Source organism: Toxotes jaculatrix, chromosome 11 (genome assembly GCF_017976425.1).
Source record: "Toxotes jaculatrix isolate fToxJac2 chromosome 11, fToxJac2.pri, whole genome shotgun sequence".
Taxonomy (NCBI): Eukaryota; Metazoa; Chordata; class Actinopteri; family Toxotidae; genus Toxotes; species Toxotes jaculatrix.
This window is the reverse complement of record NC_054404.1, coordinates 22,687,943-22,706,966: the sequence shown is the minus strand read 5'-3', so window position 1 is coordinate 22,706,966 and position 19,024 is coordinate 22,687,943. Positions and strand designations below refer to the sequence as shown.

Sequence of the window (19,024 nt, the reverse complement as noted above, 5' to 3'; positions counted from 1 at the left end):
CACATGCTGCTCATTCAGCAGTGCAGCTCACAAATGCAACACCCATGGGTGAACTGTTTCACTGAAAACCATAGAAACCACAACCTTGCACACACAAGACAATGGAAAAACAACAGTGACTGCTGCACTTGAGTTTGTCAATGTGATTGCAACTTAATGAAGTGACAGAGTGAGTCTTGGCTGGACTCAGGCAAATCTGTTAAAACGGTTTAAAGAGGAGGAGGAGGAAGAGGAGTAGTTGTAGTAGCAGAAGGAGGAGGACGCCGTCTGTTTGGATCAGTTGCTGCAGCTCCTCTCTCCTCCCTGAATGAGGCTGAGGAGACGCTGCAGCTCGATCTGGATCTGAGCACGTCATTAAGGCAGCAGCACACACCCCTGGGGCTACACAGGCACCAGCCAGTCTGTTTTTGAAGTGTGTGTGTGTGTGTGTGCGTGTGTGTGTGTTTGAATTGTTGAAATGGTGGAGCTTTTCATGATTGTGCATTTAAATTCTTCTCATTTATTTATTTGTCATATTTTATAAATTCCAAGTCTGTTTGTAAATGGTCTGTGGATGATAAACATTAAAATACATCCATTATTATGACTATTAATGTTGCATTTGATGGCTAATGTTACACAGCACAGGAGCCTGTGTAGTTTTACTTACCATTGCGTAATGCCAGGCTGTGTACAGCAGCGTGAGCCTCTGAGCCTGAGCCCAGGGTAAAGTTAACCTGGAGATGTCACACAGCATAGCATAGCATTACTGTTCTTGCTCTAGCAAGAAATGAGCAGCAAGGTAAGATAGTTTACATGTGTATTTCCACTTCATGCCACGTTCCTCCACTATATTGCAGAGGGAAATATTGCACCTTTTGCTGCTCTGTGTTTTTCTGATATTTTTAAGTACAGGAAAAATGATCATTTGATTGGCAGAAAATGAATATTTTGAAAATTGTTTCTCCACCGTTTTTTTTTTTTGTTTGTTTGTTTTTTTTAATACCACATCATGTGACTTCCTCCTTTGCTCCCATCAAACATCATTTTGGGGCTGTCAGATGTCACTGAACAATAAAATGTAACTGTTGGTTGTGATAAGCTGCTGGACGTATGGGGTTGTTTTGTAGGAGAGGACAGCCTCTAACACACAGGTCACAGGCACACACATACATGACTTGAATCCAACAGTAGATTTCACAAAAAAAATGATGCTGTCAGATGAGGACCATAATAAGTCATCCACATCAGAGTCCAGCAGGATGATCCCATCACCTCCCAGCTGCCCACACTGAATGGATGGATGAGAACTGGAAACCAGAATAGTCACCACTCATCCCACCCAGTCTGACACAGACAGCAGGAAGCACACACTCAACCCGTGGAGCCTCGGACAGGACGGAGGCACCCACGATGCACTTGGAGGATAGTAGGGGTTGTTGGGGCCTCAGGGTGCTGACAGAGGCTACCGTTCCACCGGACACAGTCCACCTGTTGGCTCTGTGTGTGTGTGTGTGTGTGTGTGTACATGTTGTCTTGAGGGAAGCTTCATAAACCCTGAGTGAAACCAGTTTGTGCTGTCTGCTGACAAACTACAAGCAAAAACTGCAAATATCAGAGTAGGACATTCAGCTCCAGTGTCTCAGTGAAAAAAGATTTTAAAGGGGTGAAAAGACAAGTTCTCTACAGTCACTTCTATGAGGAACATGTTGGTTAAAGAATAATTCCAACAATTTAAAATAGTCCCCCGACACACACACACAGATTCCTCCTGACTGTTTGATAGAACTGCAGTCAGCAGATGACATTTGTGAACCCCAGTCTCTGGTGTGACAGTCGTGTTCTTTGAACGTCCACCATCCACACCAACCACCTCCCGATGACTCTGCTGCTGTTGATAAATGTAGTGCCTCATTCATTGAAAAAAAAAGAAAGTTTCCTCTGAACGTGATCCAGCCAGCAATTATATTTCCACCACAACATAACAGGGAACAAAGTGTAGTTGTGCAGGGATGTGATTTGTAGGAGATGTTTTTAAAGATTTACGCCTTAAGTAGGAACCAATGGGCTTAGAGCTGAGACCCACAGACAGGAGTTTTCCTGATGGAGAAAAGAATCAAATGATGTTTACTCACTGTATGTTTGAGTTCGTCAGCTCCAGCTTACTGCCATTTGTCTGCTGTCAGTGTTCCACCATGGTGTCAACACAATCACAGACACACATTAGAGAGGCGAGTAGTCATGTACTTATAATACGATTACACATATAAAAAGTCCTGTGGTAGCCTCAGTGCTGTTCATCCAGCCTTAAGACTGTTGTTCTTCTGGTGGCATTTGCTCACAGTCACATTAGACTGATGGGTGATATAGTATGTCTGTGTGATAGATTGTGTTTGGTCTAAAGAGGACGTTTCACACTGGCTCCAGTGATGGACTGTAGTATCACAGCTCTGTTGTTGTGTCTATGACTTTAGGCTCTAATGACACACGTTGCCCTCATTTGTTACCACAGAGCCAACTACGAACAAGAACAGACTAAGTGCTGATAGCAGAACTGTACGGCTGAAACTGCCAATTGTTAAATATTTCACCATTTCTAATAGATTTTAAATCTCCACTGAAACTCATCCAACAGGAACAGCTTCAGGTTTGGAGGCACAGGATCAGTTCATGTGCGCTTTGCATTAAAAACAGTCTCACCCTCTCCACTCCCCCAAATCCTGCAGGTGTAATCAGTTACCACTGATTAGAAGCAGCATGTGTCCCCACTGAGCACATCACCAATGAGACAGGTCCAATTTCATCTCATTTTGACGAAAAAGAGTCCAAACGAAGGCTGGTGGCTAATGAAGGCCGCGTCCAAAAACGCACTGAGGGGGTGAACAACGTTTCTTCAGCAGAAATACCTGTTTTGCATCACCTTTTAATTCAGCTTTTCCACTTTAACGTTTTTCCCCTGTCACTATTAAGCTGCCAGAAATGAAACTCAACACCTTCCTGTAGGTTTTTCACAGTAAAAAGGATAACAATAACAGGAAGGCTGCAGATGAATTCACAGCAGAGTTACGCGGATGAGAAAAAGCAGGAAAGCGAAAGGGCCGCAACTCAATGAAAACAGGCTTTCTGTCAGAGGAGAGGGAGTGAGAGCAGCAGAGCGGTGAGTACGACACGACTCTTCCTGCGCTGATGAATTAGTTTGGCAGAAATGTACATTACTGTGAATTTATGAAGACAACAGGTAAAAACATGATGGATGTGGTGAGTTAATATCCACCGGGAAGCAGGTAAAATACAGAATAAAATCATGTCTCTAATATAAACCTGTTCTGAGTGAAGCCTCTCTCTGCAGCCGAGGTGGATAAAGTAGATAAACTCTGAGAATTCGGGGTTAGCGTTTAGTCGCTTTGAGTGATCGATGCCAACGTGGATCTTCCTCATGTGGAAATTCACACAGAAACCATCTGTAATCCCAGAGTCAGAGATCACAGCGAGAAGAGCTTTCTTCATCAACATCTAAAAGTTTCATCTTCCGCTCTGAGAGCTCAGGCCAAACATCAAGCATTCCCAGCTTCCTCCCCATTCCTCCGCACAGAGCCAGCAATTCCTCCCATCATCCACTCGGTCCGTCTTCCTCAAGAGGTCAACAACGCTGGACCTGACTGACATGAGGCCTTATATGGGAAAAGTATGGAAAGTTGTGGGGTCAGTGGGTCTGTTACTGTAAGCTCTGGTCTGAGCTCTCTTTTACAGTACAGATGCATGGTCTCTCTGACCATGTCCCTGGTGCAGGTCTACCTCTCGCACCTCATTCCCATTGTAATTTTTTTTTTCATTGGATGGTTAAATCATTTACAGTCCTTTTAAAATGACATTTCAAATGAGTTACATTAAACCCATTTTTAACAAATATGTGAGCAAGTTTAAGAAGCAATGCTGCTTCTTGTTTTCGATGTTATGGATACTTTGGTGTTTTGTTTGGGGTTTTTTATATAATATATTTTTAAAAAATAAAAAAAAAAATATTTTTTTTTTTTTTGATTTTCCTCTTTGACACACTCTTTCTCTTCTCTCTCTGTCTCTTTGTTTGCTTACTGGCTTCCATCAATCACCTGAAAATGGGATTTTCTGGAAGTCCTTGACATTCAGATGATAAGTGCTCTGATAAGGAACTGTCAGTCTCACGGCAGGAAGGAAAACAGCAGCCCTCTGCCTCAGAGAGGCCCAGAAAATACGGAGATCATTACAGTAGCAGTGTTTTCTCTGTGTGATGGTGGACAACAAGTTAGCTGGTCACATTTCTCTAGATTTGATCAACAGAGGCAAAGAAACCTTTTATTAAATGTGCTAATGTACAGTATGAGGCCGGTATAACGTTCACCAACCTGAAATAGGTCAACTGTCTCAGCTCTGCCAATGATCTGGACTGTATCATGTACCATGGCTGCAGTAAAATCAGCTGTTGGGCCTCTATTAACCCCCCACCCCCACCCCCCTCCTGTGCATGAACACACAGCAGACTATGCATGGCAGCTTTTTGAAACGCCCACACACCCAGAGACCAACCAGTCCCCCTGTGCTGAAATATCAGCAACTGAGCCCAATTTTTTTTTTTTTCTAACCTACAACTCTTCACCACCTCAGTCATCATGCACAGAGTTTGACTTATTTCCTATTGTCTGGAGCTAAAATTACATAGCATATATGAGGTGGCACATGTTTTGTTTGTGAGCAGGTCTATTATCAAATATAAAATATAATAATATATTATTATATTACTGAAGGGGGCTTTCAGTGATGACCGATCACACGAGCTCCTCTCATTCTCTTTAACTGCAGCAGTGGGGGGGGGAGAGTCTGAGGTCTGTGAGAGAGAACAAAGGTTCGTCTCCATGAACAAAAAAAAAAAAAAAAAATAAGAAAAGAAAATATTTATCGCCCCAAATCTGGGAAATGAACACGCAGCTGATGCATGTTGGAGCAGCAACTGCTGGGATATCTGCAGGGCTAGTTATAGTTGTGCAAACACTTAGATTGTCGGCATTATGCGTCCTCGTTCATGTCTTTAAAGCACAGTCAATGTTTACCACGGTATCTGAAAACTGTCAGTTCTTCTTTATCCAACAGAAAAAAAAAATTAAACGGCCCTTATCTCTTTAAACAAATAAATACAACATGGAGATTTTTAGCGATTAGAAAAACGCAGAAAGTCTTTTAAAATTCTATCAGAGGATTTGATGGCCTAATGTAATGAAGGTGTATCACAGCAGCTGTGCCAGCTGTGCGTAAATGGAGAGGTGATGTGAGTGCGTTCAATTCACTTTTTATTATGTATGACCTCTTGCTCGACTCGTCTCCTGCGCCCAGAGTTTTTGCCTTCACTGTTCAGCAGCAGTTCTGAGGCTCTAACAGATCGGGATCAGGTTTGTAAATTGGACCCGCGCAGGTTTCTGCTCCGGAGATTAAAAAAAAGAACTAAAAAAAGAACTCACACTTTTGAACTTGTTTTCTCTGTATTCTATGGATATGTTTCTATGATGTTAAGCCACAACTGCAAAAAAAAACGTCGGGACGGGGGGGCATTATTTACCGTTAGATCCTGACCGATCTTGTCGCCACATCCAGAGATTTAAATAATTAAAGGTGCTGTGCGCCATCATTACGCACAGCTCCTCCTCTCAGATCAGACACTGATCTGAGAGGAGGAGCATCATTGCTGCATCGTTCCTGCTGCTGTGTGATCAGGTATTAAATTACACTCATGTGCATGATGATGTTGGAAATCTCTGCCTCACTAAATATATATTTTTGATCCATATATCAATCTGCAGGTGCAATTGGGACAAATCGAAAGAGATCAAACTTGATGTAACTGAAAAGTGTTTTTCATTTTTGGTAAAAGTTTTATCGCAAACATTAACGAGCAGTAAAAACCGCCTGATCAGGCGCTGACGGCATTTTTTACATCTCTGGAAATTTATGGCAGCAACTATTTTATCTTTCCTCACAATCACCTTGAGGTAAACAGTGGAAATACAGACCCCAACAGCCCCCACCCCGGAGTCTTTGCCTCCTCACATTTCTCAATAATGTGACACCAGCGCAGGGTGAAGTCTGACAGACAACACACGGACACACAAGCAAAACAACCTGTTTCCCTGACACTGTGTCCCTGCACGTATGGAAGTCTACAACATGGGCGCGTATGTGTGTTTCCTCCTGGGGGGAACAGGGTCCATGCAGTCCAGGTTCCCTTCGGTGTGTGCCGTTTCCCTGTGTTACTAAACAGGATGATCAGTCACTTGTCTCAGCGTCTCTGTCCCTCAAAGTGTTATTTCAGAGCTGACAGAGACAGGCTCTTTATTAACTTCTGTCAGTCTCAGAGTCCAGCAGCTCGGGGTTCCCTTTCTGACCCAGCGCTGTGCAAAAGGAACACACTCATCAAGATAGTGCTGCGTTCAGGTCAGTGGGAGAGATGGAACATCCCAGCTCATCCCACCAGTTTACAGCTTTCCAAAGTAAGGCTCAAAAAGGGACAAGGTCCTTGGCCGTGGACATGGGGCTGTGACTTAGACTGGGGCAGGAACTGTTTCTGCCAACAGGGCTTGTTATTCTTAGAGTTTGTGCACCAACTCCATCACTTTTGACATCACACACAGACTGAAAACAAATCTACAAACTGGCCTCTTTTTAGCCACATATGTGTTCACTGTGTAAGACTGTGCTGGACAGTAAAATCTGGTCATGACTGCAAATCATGGAAACAGTTCACCTCATACACTCTGTCATTTTTATTAATGTCTAAATCTGCTCCTCCAAGTCCCCCACGCCCTATACTGGACGGTGGTTAGGGGAAAGCTCATATTGCATTGAGAGGGAAAGCTGATGAAGCTGGCGCCAGAGAGGTAGAGGTCAAGGGTCAAGGACTCTGCAGGTAGAGCCCTCCCCACACACACACACACACACATCTTTCTCCCTCAAAAAGGGGGAAAAAAAAGGCAAGACAGGAGCCACAAGTTACAACAGAGTCTTGGAAAACATTGTAAGAGAATTTGATGGCTCAGAAGATTTCAGTGTGTCCATACACACATAATTCAAATTATCACAACACTCTAAATATACTAATCAGCTTATTGTTGTATAGAGTCTAATATTAGACCAACACCAAAAACTCCATGTCCATGTTTATTCTAAATAAATCCCAATTGGTTCTGGAAGCATTTAAAGTATGACCGTGCTTTTCTTATTTCTGCCTTCATCTGTTTTACACTTTTCTTTAGACTCTATATTTGCAGTATTCATTTCAGGCGCTGTGGTTATGAGGAGTTATCTGCCAACCCTCCCTTTTGACTTTCTTGTTTCCCAGAATGACTCACACTCGGCACATCTAATGGCTGCTTCACACAGGAGAAAGCGTTGCCTCTGACTCCACTTTGATTCATTTCTATATGAACGGTTGCTGAACATGGGTTCAAAATGAATTGCTGTTCATGTTAGACCGTTAGAACCTCGTATGAATTGAATGTGTAGATGCTGTCACATCTCGACATGGTTCCGTGCTACCTACGCTCGGTTGGCACTCTTTCGGGTCCCCCTGTCTAGACCTAATGCAGTCCAACACAGCAGCCCTGTGATAAATCCGGCCTCCACGCAGAGACTGCCCTCCTGAAAAACAATGGCAGCGGGGTGAAAGGCGTGTGACTCATCTCCACTTCCTGCCACCAGACATGACTGGTTTGTTTTTTATTTACCATGGTCGTGATCATTCCTCAGCCTGGGCCTGAGCAAACCTTAATCATCACAGTGACGGATCAGAAAGTGTTTGCATGAATCATATTTGTAATGGACTGATTATAAACAGTTTTGGAAGGCACTGACAAAGGATCAGGTAATCAGATCAGAAAACACTCCTGAGTCATTTTATAGAAGGAGCAGACTCACTTTGTTATAACATGTTATGTTGGATGACTTGTTGTTAATCAAAGTTCTAATGTCAGCTTTTTGTTGTCAACCTTTTTGGAAGCTGCATGCGTGGTACTGAGAGCTGTTTCTAATATTTTGTCCACCCTTCTCACATCAACAAGATCAGACAAAAATATTAGAAACACTTTATAGTTTATCTGTAACCAAAGGTCACAAAGCTGAGTCATTCTGTCACTTCGTAATCTGAGCTGAAGGTCAAGACAATAAAGTGAGAGGTTTATAACTTGTACCTAAAAAAAACATTTCACAAACATGTCTGTGTTTTGAATTGAATTATTTTATAAAATGTTGTTAACAGCATTATGTAGATCCCCTTCCTGCTCCTAAAATGAGAGCGCAGTAACAGACTACAGCAGTTTCCTGTTTGAAGGAGGTCGTTAACACCGTGATGATATTCTGATACAGAAGTGAACAGGGTGGTTTCTTCAGATTAAAGCAGCTGCGGGGTCTGAGATGGACTCCAGAGTTTAGGCTGACTTTCTGATGGACCGTGGCAGCTTCAGGCCTGTGGAACTTCTGCTGCTTACAGGGAGCGAAAAATCAATACGTGTCTCCATTTGAAGCGAGGAGATAATTTTTTTTTTTCCAAACCCCATAAGGACACTGGAGCCGCTGAGATGAAAATGGTCGCTCGATAATTGAGTTTGAAAAGATGCCACAGCCATTGTTACTGTCAGGCATATTAGGCCCCGCCACAGCCTCTGAACACCCCCACATGTTAATACTACGTTTATTATACAGGCAGCTTCCTGTCGCAGATACACGGGACCATCAGAACAGCCGCAGTGCAACAGATATATTTATCATTACATGTATTTCAACGAAACGTATAATCAAAAACTGGTAATAACATCAATTATTATTAAAATTATTATTACTATCCACATAATGTTATTATATTTACACATTTATCCTTGTTTGGAGAAAAATGTGATGATAAACAAAACAGCAGACATATATGTCCTCGTGTACTGTTTTGGGTGAATTACCTGGTTAAAAAAAACCTGCCTTTAAACACAGCTCAGTGCTTGCGGCTGCATTAGTCCGCTATTGCATTTCACCTCAGTAATTCAGCCGCTGCCTAATGTTCATTATTGGTCCACATTTAAACGAATAGGTGCGCCTCGGCGCGCGGGATAGGTTGCCGCGCGCATTAAAATTTGATGCGGGTCAATTGACCAATGAGAGCAGCTGAAAGCGTATCAAATATTAATGCTTTAATGCCCCGCGTTAAGTAATTACGTCCCAGCGGCTTTTAGAAGGAGAGGAAATCAATGAGCCACATTGGTTTAATTTTTCATTTAATTGTTGTGCAGGTGGTATATTCGTGTCTTGGAGCAGCGCGTGCAGATTATCGTTAATAGGAAATAACGCGCCATACAAAATGCGCTCGTTATTTATGATCTACGATTAAACACAGTTGCATCCATTTGTTCTGGTATAAATAAATATCCCTCTCATTTAAAGCCGCAGCACAGTCATTGATCATTTCCGGATTCGTTAATATTTTTTAATGAATGTAGCCTAATGTCAAATAAATGACTTATCACTTATTTGCATTATTAAAATGTCGCTTGAACTCTGGGGTTTCGGTGGGTTTTTAGTGCCGGAGAGAGGCAGGGAAACAGTGCGGGGAGATGTTCCAGCAGCCTGTGCTGCTCTGCTCTGTTCCCCGCAGAAACAAATGAAAACGCATCAGTGTTTGCAGCAATGTCATCACTCTGAACATGAATTAATAATGGCGCCAGCTCCACAACAATTTATATGCGTGTAGCGCACATTAAACATCAGTCATTTTTTCCACTGATTTATGCTGGAACATTTGAAGCCATTACGCCAATTTATTAAGGCTCCAAACTTCCTGCAGCGCGAATGAAAACAGACCGAGTTATATGAATTTTCCTTTTAAAGTGTGTTGTGGTGTTTTATTTTATTGAGTTCATTCTATTTGTTTCAGCTGAATAATGTCAATAATGTTAGAAGATTTTACACAAGAACTGACAGACGGTCACTGCGCACTTTAACGCGAGTTTTTTTTTTTTTTTTTCTCCAAACCTTCCTGTATGTCTCTATAGAGCACTGTAGAAATATATTTTTGTAAACCATGCATGGAAATCTGGAATGCACGTTAAAGAGTTATTCTGCTAGTTCTATTTTTTATTTATTATTTTTACCTAGTTTTATCTGCTTTGTAGTTTATCAGTCTAATTTTAAAGCAGATTTACTTCATGCTCTGTTCAGCTGCAGGGAAAAAAATAATACATCTTTCCATCAGATAATAGTACAGGATTAAGGTTGTGTGTGATAGTGATGTTGTGATAACTAGTTCACAGAATAAACTCGCAGTGGAATCAGTGCAGGAAAAGGTGTGTTGCTGTGATCATTATTATATGTTACATTATCTGCCGGGACTGGATGTGTCAGAGACCATCTGAAAAAAAGGTGGAAAATAAATTATCAGAAAAAGCTGTACCATAGATATTCACTACACGGTAACGAGAACTGATAGGAGAGTAAAACTGTCTCTGTCAGCGGAGAATCAGCGGAGCGGCCGGAAACGCTTTTGTTGGAGGTGTTAAACTAAAGCTGAGCAATAGTGTGTGTGTGTGTGCGTGCGTGCGTGCGTGTGTGTGTGTGTATGCGTGCGTGCGTGTGTGTGTGTGTGTGATTGATTTCGTCCACCTGTTAATCAGTGTTTTATGAAGTGTACCATCACAGAGCTCGCGCAGTCCTTAGGCCTAAAATCGGGTCTTAATCTCGCGCTGTCTATTTGGCACTTTGATTGATGTCCTCCCTCTGGGGGTGGGATGGGGTGGGGAGGGGGTCGGGGGGGCAGTCCAGCCTCGCTCCTCTGCATGCGCACACAGACAGACGCACACACGTGCGCCCGCGCCCACTAGATAACGACCGGAGCTCGAGCAGAAGAAGCCCAGACGGAAGAATCCGGGGAGCGGCGCGTGGAGCAAGCTGTGTTCCTCGCGCCGGAGCGGGGGGCTCGCGGAGGCCATGGATCACTTAGGGATACTTGGGGCGCATCTGCAGCAGCACGCGCACGTGGAGCCCATCAGTTTCGGCATCGATCAGATCCTCAGCAACGTGGAGCAGAGCTGCATGCTGGGCGCGAGGATGCACGAACCGGACTACGGACACCCGGCCTACGGCAGCGGCGCGAGCGGCGGCGGTAACGGCGGAGGCTTCACGTGCGGGAACACCGGATATAGCGGTGGCGGCAGCTCGTGCGGAATGGCTTCCCTCGGCGGAGCTTATCACATGAACATGGGCGTGAATATGAACGGAACTAATGTGAACGCCGCCGGAGTCATCCGTGTCCCCGCGCACCGGCCTCTGAACGGCGGGAACCCCTCCGTGCCGCCGGTGAGCGGGACCATTAACAACCTGACCGCGCTCACCTTCCCCTGGATGGAGAGCAACCGACGCTACACCAAAGACAGGTTCACAGGTAGCTCACTGCATGTTTAATAAAAACAAAATAAAATAGAAGGAACAGGAACAAGGGAAATTATTAAAAGAAAAAAAAACATTACAGCGAGTCTCCTTTTAAAAAGTCAAAAATTAGTGAAAAAATACGATAGTGCTGCAGCTTTTTACTGTAAATGATTTCTAATATTCCTTTGCAATAATATTAATAATAATAATAATAATAATAATAATAACAAAGATAGAAAGTGTGTGTGTGTGTGTGTGTGTGTGTGTGTGTGTGTGTGTGTGTGTGTGTGTGTAGACGCAGACAAAATCTTAGATGATGTTCTGATTATTAGAAGGAGATCCTCATTTGAAAATGCTTTCAGGGTGTGAACGTCTTTACAGTTTCTCGTTTTTGTCAGTTTTAGTTGAATTTTTCTTCTCAGCCCATCAGACTAATGATTAAAAATCTGATCATTTAAGATAAGTTATCAGAGTCAGAGAGCAAAAACTGTCCGTTTTATAAACGTAATAGAAAAAAAAAACGAATAAAAAAAAGCTTTTTAGTTCCAACAGTTTTTATTACAGAGAGAAAATGACTATAGCTAAAGCTTATTGTTATTGTCATGAAAACTACTGAGTAATAATGAAAGAATAATATATATATAATATTAATATAATATATATCATATATAATATGATTTATTGATTTAAAGCATCGGTCATTGAGAGACCAAACCTAGTGACACCGTTTCATCATATTTGTTTACTATCTATCTATCTATCTGAGCAGTAACACACTACAGTATTACTGTGAGATATTGAGGCATTATTATTATTATTAGTAGTAGTAGTAGTAGTAGTATTATGTGAATACAAAGACTGCACCTATCCTGTTGTCTGACATTTCACAGTGTGGTATTTGTTGTGTGTGTCAGGCAGAATGTGAGCTGTGTGACTCTTCTTCTGTTTCTGTAGCTTCTCTGCGTGCAGGCTGGCACTTTATAGTCAACCCCCTGTACACATCCAAAGCTATTCATTTTAAACGTATTACACTGGACTGACATATTGTCAAATGTGAGCCCTTTTGCTGCAAGGGCACTAAATTAATGTGATAAAGAATTTCATCTCAATTCTACTTTCTCCAACAGTCTTTGAATATGCCATGGGTTGAAATAAATGCATACACACTCACAAGCTGTGGTTCCTTGGTTATGGCATAAATATACAATATAAATGTATATTAATATTTACACATATAAATGCATAATATCCAACTTAAGAATAGACCAAGTTCTTCAGACGTTATCTGAAGGTCCTCTAGTTACGGCATTAAAAATAAAAATGTAAGTAAATAGAAAAGTAACAAAGGTTCTCTAAAGGTTTCACGGTGTAAAAATGAACAGGACCTGAAAGTAATGTACACTGCAGTACGACCTACACTCCAGAGCTGTTCTTTACAGAACAGTAAGGGTGTGAACAGTTTGTTGTTTGTGTTGGAACAGTTTGTAGATTTAATACTTATACTTTGAGATCAAACACTGTCCTGTTCTTTACAATACTATACTGAGACCGTAGCTTGTATAATGCCCATGCTGTGCTGCTGCTGCTCTGTCAGTTCTCTCTGCTCATTGTCTGTCTGTTTGCCTTGCATACCTTGCTTTGACCTGTCCTCTCCTTTACTGCCTTGTCCTCTACCGTTGTGTCCTGTCCTTTACTGACCTGTCCTACCCCTTTCTCCCCTGTCCTTCCCTATCCTTTCCTGTCCTTTTCTATCCTTTCCTGTCTTTTCCTGTCCTTCCCTTCCCTGTCCTGTCCAGTGTCCCTCTCACCCCTCACTGTGACACGTCGTGTAGGTCATCCTTACCAGAACCGGACGCCTCCTAAGAAGAAGAAGCCACGGACGTCCTTCACCCGCCTGCAGATCTGTGAGCTGGAGAAACGGTTCCACCGGCAGAAGTACCTGGCGTCTGCTGAGCGAGCTGCCCTGGCCAAAGCCCTGAAGATGACTGACGCTCAGGTCAAAACCTGGTTCCAAAACAGACGCACCAAATGGAGGTGAACTCATGCTTGATTTGATAAGACACTGTTTTTTTCTCTTTGTAATCTCTACACAGCAGATGGTGGGTTTTGAGTCATCCTCCTTTACAGAGGGATGAAGGTCCTTTAGGTTCCTAAGGGCAGTTAGGGTCCTCCAGTGGCTTTTAAAGGGCCAGGAGGTCCTGCTGGACCGAACTTGAAAAGTTGTTTTTATACTTACCGTATAAGTAATGACTGTTTTCTTCAGTGGGCTCCCTCCCATCACAGCAGTTATCTCCTTATGTGCCTTTATCTGACAATTCAGTGCCCCTTCACACTAAATTCTTACAAAACAGAAGTAATAAACACTCAGGGTCCAGTTTATTAGGAACATCCAGCTCAAACTGATGTAGTCTGAGACCACAGTCCTCCTAAATCCTCCTTCATAAAGGTTCTAATGTTCAGGATGTAGATTGTGGTGCTGTCGAGCTTTACTGGGTGATATACAGAGGTGCTTCTGTTATGTAGCCTAGCTTCACTGATATTAATGGTCAAAATAATAAAGATGTCCATCATGAAGGTAGGAGTTACTGCAACAGTGCTGTATTAAAATGCATTAGTTTGAGCTAGGTGTACCTAATAAACTGAACACTGAGTGTATAAAATAACCAAAACTCTTAAAATAGACTGTGTATGTGAATGAGTGTTGATATGAAGAGCCTCTGAGTCTCCACATGCACCAGCGGACATGCAAAGCTTCGTTAACCAGAGGAGGCCTAACTCCACATTTCTCTGAGGCAGAGAGGAAACATCCTGGCTAGTTAAAAAAAAAAAGAATAAGAAGAAATGTGTTTATTTGTTTGCTTAAATCTAGTATTTCGTTTATAAAAAATAAAATGGGTTAAAGTACGAGTAAAAAAAAGCACAATTTCATTAAGGAAGACAAGTACAGGTGTAGACCAGTTTCCATGCGTAATACAAATATATTTAAAATAATCTGTGAATTCAGCACATTCGGTAAATAAAACACGACGTTTTGATTTAAATCTGTCTTTATAATATTTTTGTATAAGAGAAGATTTTCAGTGGAAAAAAAAGCCCTGAACGTGTTTATACGTTTTACCTCCATTTAAATTTGTTGAGTTTCTTCATTGTTTCAAAATTATTTAAAAAGAAAAATCTAAAGAAAAGCGCAGACAGAGTGCTCAAAACCACCGGACACTCAATAGGAATAGATCAATCAAACAATATATAAATAAATAAAATAAAAAATAAATATTGCGTCCTATTTTTGTATTTTGCTGAAATAATTTCGGCGTTCTGCAGAAATTGTCTAGCAACTGTTTAAGAGACTGTTTAAGAGTAAAAAAGCGCCGAAAATGTAATAATAAACCAAATTTATTATTTATTATTATATATTTTCTAAAATTAGCTGAGAAACTTGCAACAGATTTCGATCTTTTTCCCGGTGACCATTTATCCATAGATCTATTTATTAGACTGTGCAGCCAAATCCTTACATTTTAAAAATATGTTTTTGTTCCCTGACAATAATAAATCTTGCGATTTTATATTAATTTGGGATTGGATTTACAGGATGTAAAGTGAAAAACACACAAATACAGAGCACAGGTCCAAGGGCAGTTTATATAGCTATAAGTATATTTTAAAATATACAATCTATAGATATACGCACCATAGAGAGAGATTTGAATTTGCATAGCGCACTTTCTCTGAACAAATTCTGACCAGGACTTGATGTTGTTTCGTCCGACACTGTGCAACACAAAATGTTCAAATGGTTCAGATATTCTGATTAATATTATCCCGCAGCCTGTGAATGAAGCTTGAGTGGAGCTTCTCTGCTTGCTTTGGCTGGTTGTGTGAGCGATCCGCGCTGTTTCCTTGTGACTGTTGCAGGCGGCAGACGGCGGAGGAGCGGGAGGCCGAGCGGCAGCAGGCCAACAGGATCCTCATGCAGCTGCAGCAGGAGGCCTTCCAGAAGACCATCAACCAGCCGGTGACCCCGGACCCGCTGTGCCTGCAAAACAGCTCTCTGTTCGCCCTGCAGAACCTGCAGCCCTGGACCGAGAATACCGCCAAGATCAGCAGCGTGTCGGCCTGCGAGTAGAGCCAACACACGGCCTGCGGTCGGTACCTGTAGCCGGTACCGACCGACTGCTGGAGGGCGGAGACATGGGCTGTAGCCCGCTGTGGGGCACCGAGCAGAGGAGGTCCCGGTGCTGGACACTGTTTGATAGATGCTGGTTATCAGGTCACCTCCCTGCTCTTATTATCACCCACCCTCTGTCAGACACGCGCCGGTGCTGCTGCTAACAGCAAACATGCTTCACGTGGGCTCACTCAGCACTACTCCCATCTAATGGAGGTCCACAGTCTGATGTGGATCCCTCAGAGCCCTGGACTGAATCCTTGCTTCAGCCCTGCACAGACCGGACTGTGGTGTTGATGCAGTGTTGAGGCATCATAATGAACTGTGTGCTCCTCTGTCAGAGGACCAGGACAGACCGGCTCCAGCGAGCTGTTGTATCATAGCTGACCTGTAAGGGGACTTGATGTTTCATAAACAGCATATTTTCATACTTGATGTCTGCCATCAGTGTCTGTCAGTATTTATCTGCCATGTTAATGGACCTTTTACTCAAAAGCAGAATAACAGAGCACTTGTTTTAGCACCTTTGTATGAATTCAAACATATAATCCAACACATGAGAAAGAAAATGACTCAGAGTGATGATTTACAGCAACAAACTGAGGATCTGACCATTTTAGAATTTAGGTATAAATGGGCCTAAAGGCCAACAAGCATCTGATTGGATAAGAGAGAATATTTAATGGCACTTTGTGGCTGCATTTAACAGTGAGCGTACTTTTGTCCAAGGTTTAGCACATTTTACATTTCCTTAACTCTTATTTTTGTACAAATGTTTTACAAACTGTATTTTGCTATTTCCCTCTCTCCTCTTTGTGAGGTGTGGAAGCGGATCACCTCAGACCTGTGAGGCCGAGATCAAACAAGCTGACCAACCACAAACAAAGACCAGTCATCACTCCACACGGGCTTTTATTATCTTATCAGACTTTTTTCAGTGTGTTACTGCAGTGTGTGTGTGTGTGTGTGTGTGTGTGTGTGTGTGTGTGTGTGTGTCAGCCATAACATCTGTTTCTATTCATACTGGTGACAATGATGTTTTCTAAACAGTGAAAATCACTTTTCTCTCTGTGGAGCTGATTAATGCAAGTCAATTAAAAATCTGTTCAGTATACAGCTCTCAGAGTTCGTCCATGCATTGACCAGGATTTCCACTGGAAGCTGATGAGCAAATATTTTAATAATTTAGATAATGATTTCAGTCTCTTTCTTTCTTTCTTTTTTTTTTTTTTTACGAAAGTGTTCAATATTTGCCTTTTCCAGCTTCTCAGATGTAAGAATTTGATGCTTTTCTTTGTCACTTCATGTATCATGTATCTTTGGGGTTTGGACTGTGGGTCAGACGAAACAAAACATTTGAACATGTTACCTTGAACTGTGAGGCTTTTTTTCACAATTTACCATCATTTTATACACAAAACGATTTTTTTCTTAATCTAAAAAAACAGATGAATCAATAATGAAAATAATCATTAGTTGCAGTCCTAATTCAGATAAATGTAACTTTTATTTTTCTCAGTGGAAACACGTTTAGCTCATGTTCATTTTCACGCTACATACATGTTTTGTCAGTTAGAGTAAACATAAAGTCAGAAACAGAATCAGTCCACTGTGTCTTGTTCACACCATGTTTTTCTCTCTCTCAAATGCTGTGCAATTGGACCAGTGGATCTTCATCAGCCACTAAACACTGCTATAAACATGACAGTAAGCAACACGTGTCCAGTTACAGCACAAGATAACTATGTATGCATATTCATACTCAGCCACAGGTGAAAGCAAACCAACATTTTAAACAGTCTAATAAAACCACGGCTGGATTCCTGCATATTCTCATATTTTCAGACTTTGTTTCGACATATGGGAACATGTCATGGACTAAAGCACAGCACTGACTGACATAATAAAAGCCTTAAACCTGCACTAACTGATGATCTTATCAGCTTGTTTTCAGCAGAAACAAGTGGTGAACACAATACTGACTTATCATCACCTTGTTATCAAGCACTTGTTTATTTACACATCCAGCAAACAAACAGCAACATTATCTGACAAATGCAACCAAGTCCAGGATTCTGTCTCTTTTCTCTCTGTTTTTGGTCTCCACCATCTCCTGAAGGAAATCTCTGACTCTTAAGCTGCTAAATACTGCACTATGTTCATTAGCTGGTCTCTGACTGTGCCTGTGTGCTGTTTGCTGCTGAGCAGGTAGTGGACAGTGGCTTTCAACAGCTTTTAACAGCTGCTGCCGGGGAAAACAATGCTAAGACATAAAAACAATGAGCTGAAACTCAGAGTAAGGCTCTGCAAAGCTGAGAGGAGCTGCAGAGTTAGCTGATACTTCACCGAAGGTTCATCACTAACAGAGACTCCTTTCATTTTGTTACATGAGAAAACTGTGATTATGAAAACATTAATTCCAGCTGCTTGATGCCGAGGTCCTGTCTTGAAGTGGGTCACTATGTTAAAAACATTCTGTTTGTTTTTTTGTTTTTTTTCACAAAGTAAATGTAATAAACAGAAAAGGGAATAAAATAAAATACAAATGTAATCAACTGATTTAACAAAAAAACAAAGACAATAAGTGAAATAAAAATATTAAAATAAAATAGAAAATGAATTATGAATTGTTGAAAAATGAATTGTTTCCTGTTGAAGTGAACTGATCCTGGCTGTTTGGGTTCATTTGTACAAATACTGCTCCTAAAAATCTTGCATGGTTGCTGTGCGTCCCCATCACAGGCCAGGCCACGTTTAACCATGTGACCATGTTTTTGTGCTTCAACTGATCATCGCATTTATCAGCTCACACAGTATAGTCCCAGATATGAGGACTACATGAGGAGATTTTTCAGATGTATCTCTGTTATTTTTTTTTTTTTTTAGAAGGAAGAATACTGTATACCACTCTTTCTTTTCTACACAACAGTGATCCCACAACTCACAAACATACCATGTATATTTTTATGCATTTATAAACATTCTCTGCTGGAAAAAAAAAAAATTTGTCCAAGAATTTTTGGGTGTGTATTGAAGTTGGCAGTGCATGCTGAGCCAGCTGTTTGGCTGTGTGTGTGTGTGTGTGTGTGTGTGTGTGTGTGTGTGTGTGTGTGTGTGTGTGTGTGTGTGTGTGCGTGTGTGTGTGTGTGTGTGTGTGTGTGTGATGTGACATTCTCCAGGACTGCCTTCTAAAAGCTTGAAGAGGAATGTAAAGGAGAATTTCATCATCCACTCAGAAATATCAGCACTGAGCCACTGGAGCTGAGCTACACTGAAACCTCCTGGAATTCCTCTCACACATAAAGACACACACACACACAATTTCACCCTGGGGAGGAAGCATGGTCACCAGAACTGATAAAGATAAAGCAAGTTGAGAAACATACTCTGCACAGCACAGAGTTTTTTCACCAGTGACCCATAAAAGCACATACTGAAACCAGAAAAGTG

The 19,024-nt window shown here is 41.7% G+C and overlaps 1 protein-coding gene across 1 annotated transcript; it reads left to right on the top strand.

Moving 5' to 3' along the window:
* Positions 1–10,965: 10,965 nt before the first annotated feature.
* tlx1 (T cell leukemia homeobox 1) lies at positions 10,966–15,697 on the top strand. The gene is made up of 3 exons (XM_041050448.1): positions 10,966–11,419; positions 13,203–13,440; positions 15,322–15,697. Exons 1-3 carry the CDS (start codon positions 10,966–10,968, stop codon positions 15,530–15,532), a joined length of 903 nt encoding a protein of 300 aa, XP_040906382.1. The 3' UTR covers positions 15,533–15,697.
* Positions 15,698–19,024: the final 3,327 nt, after the last annotated feature.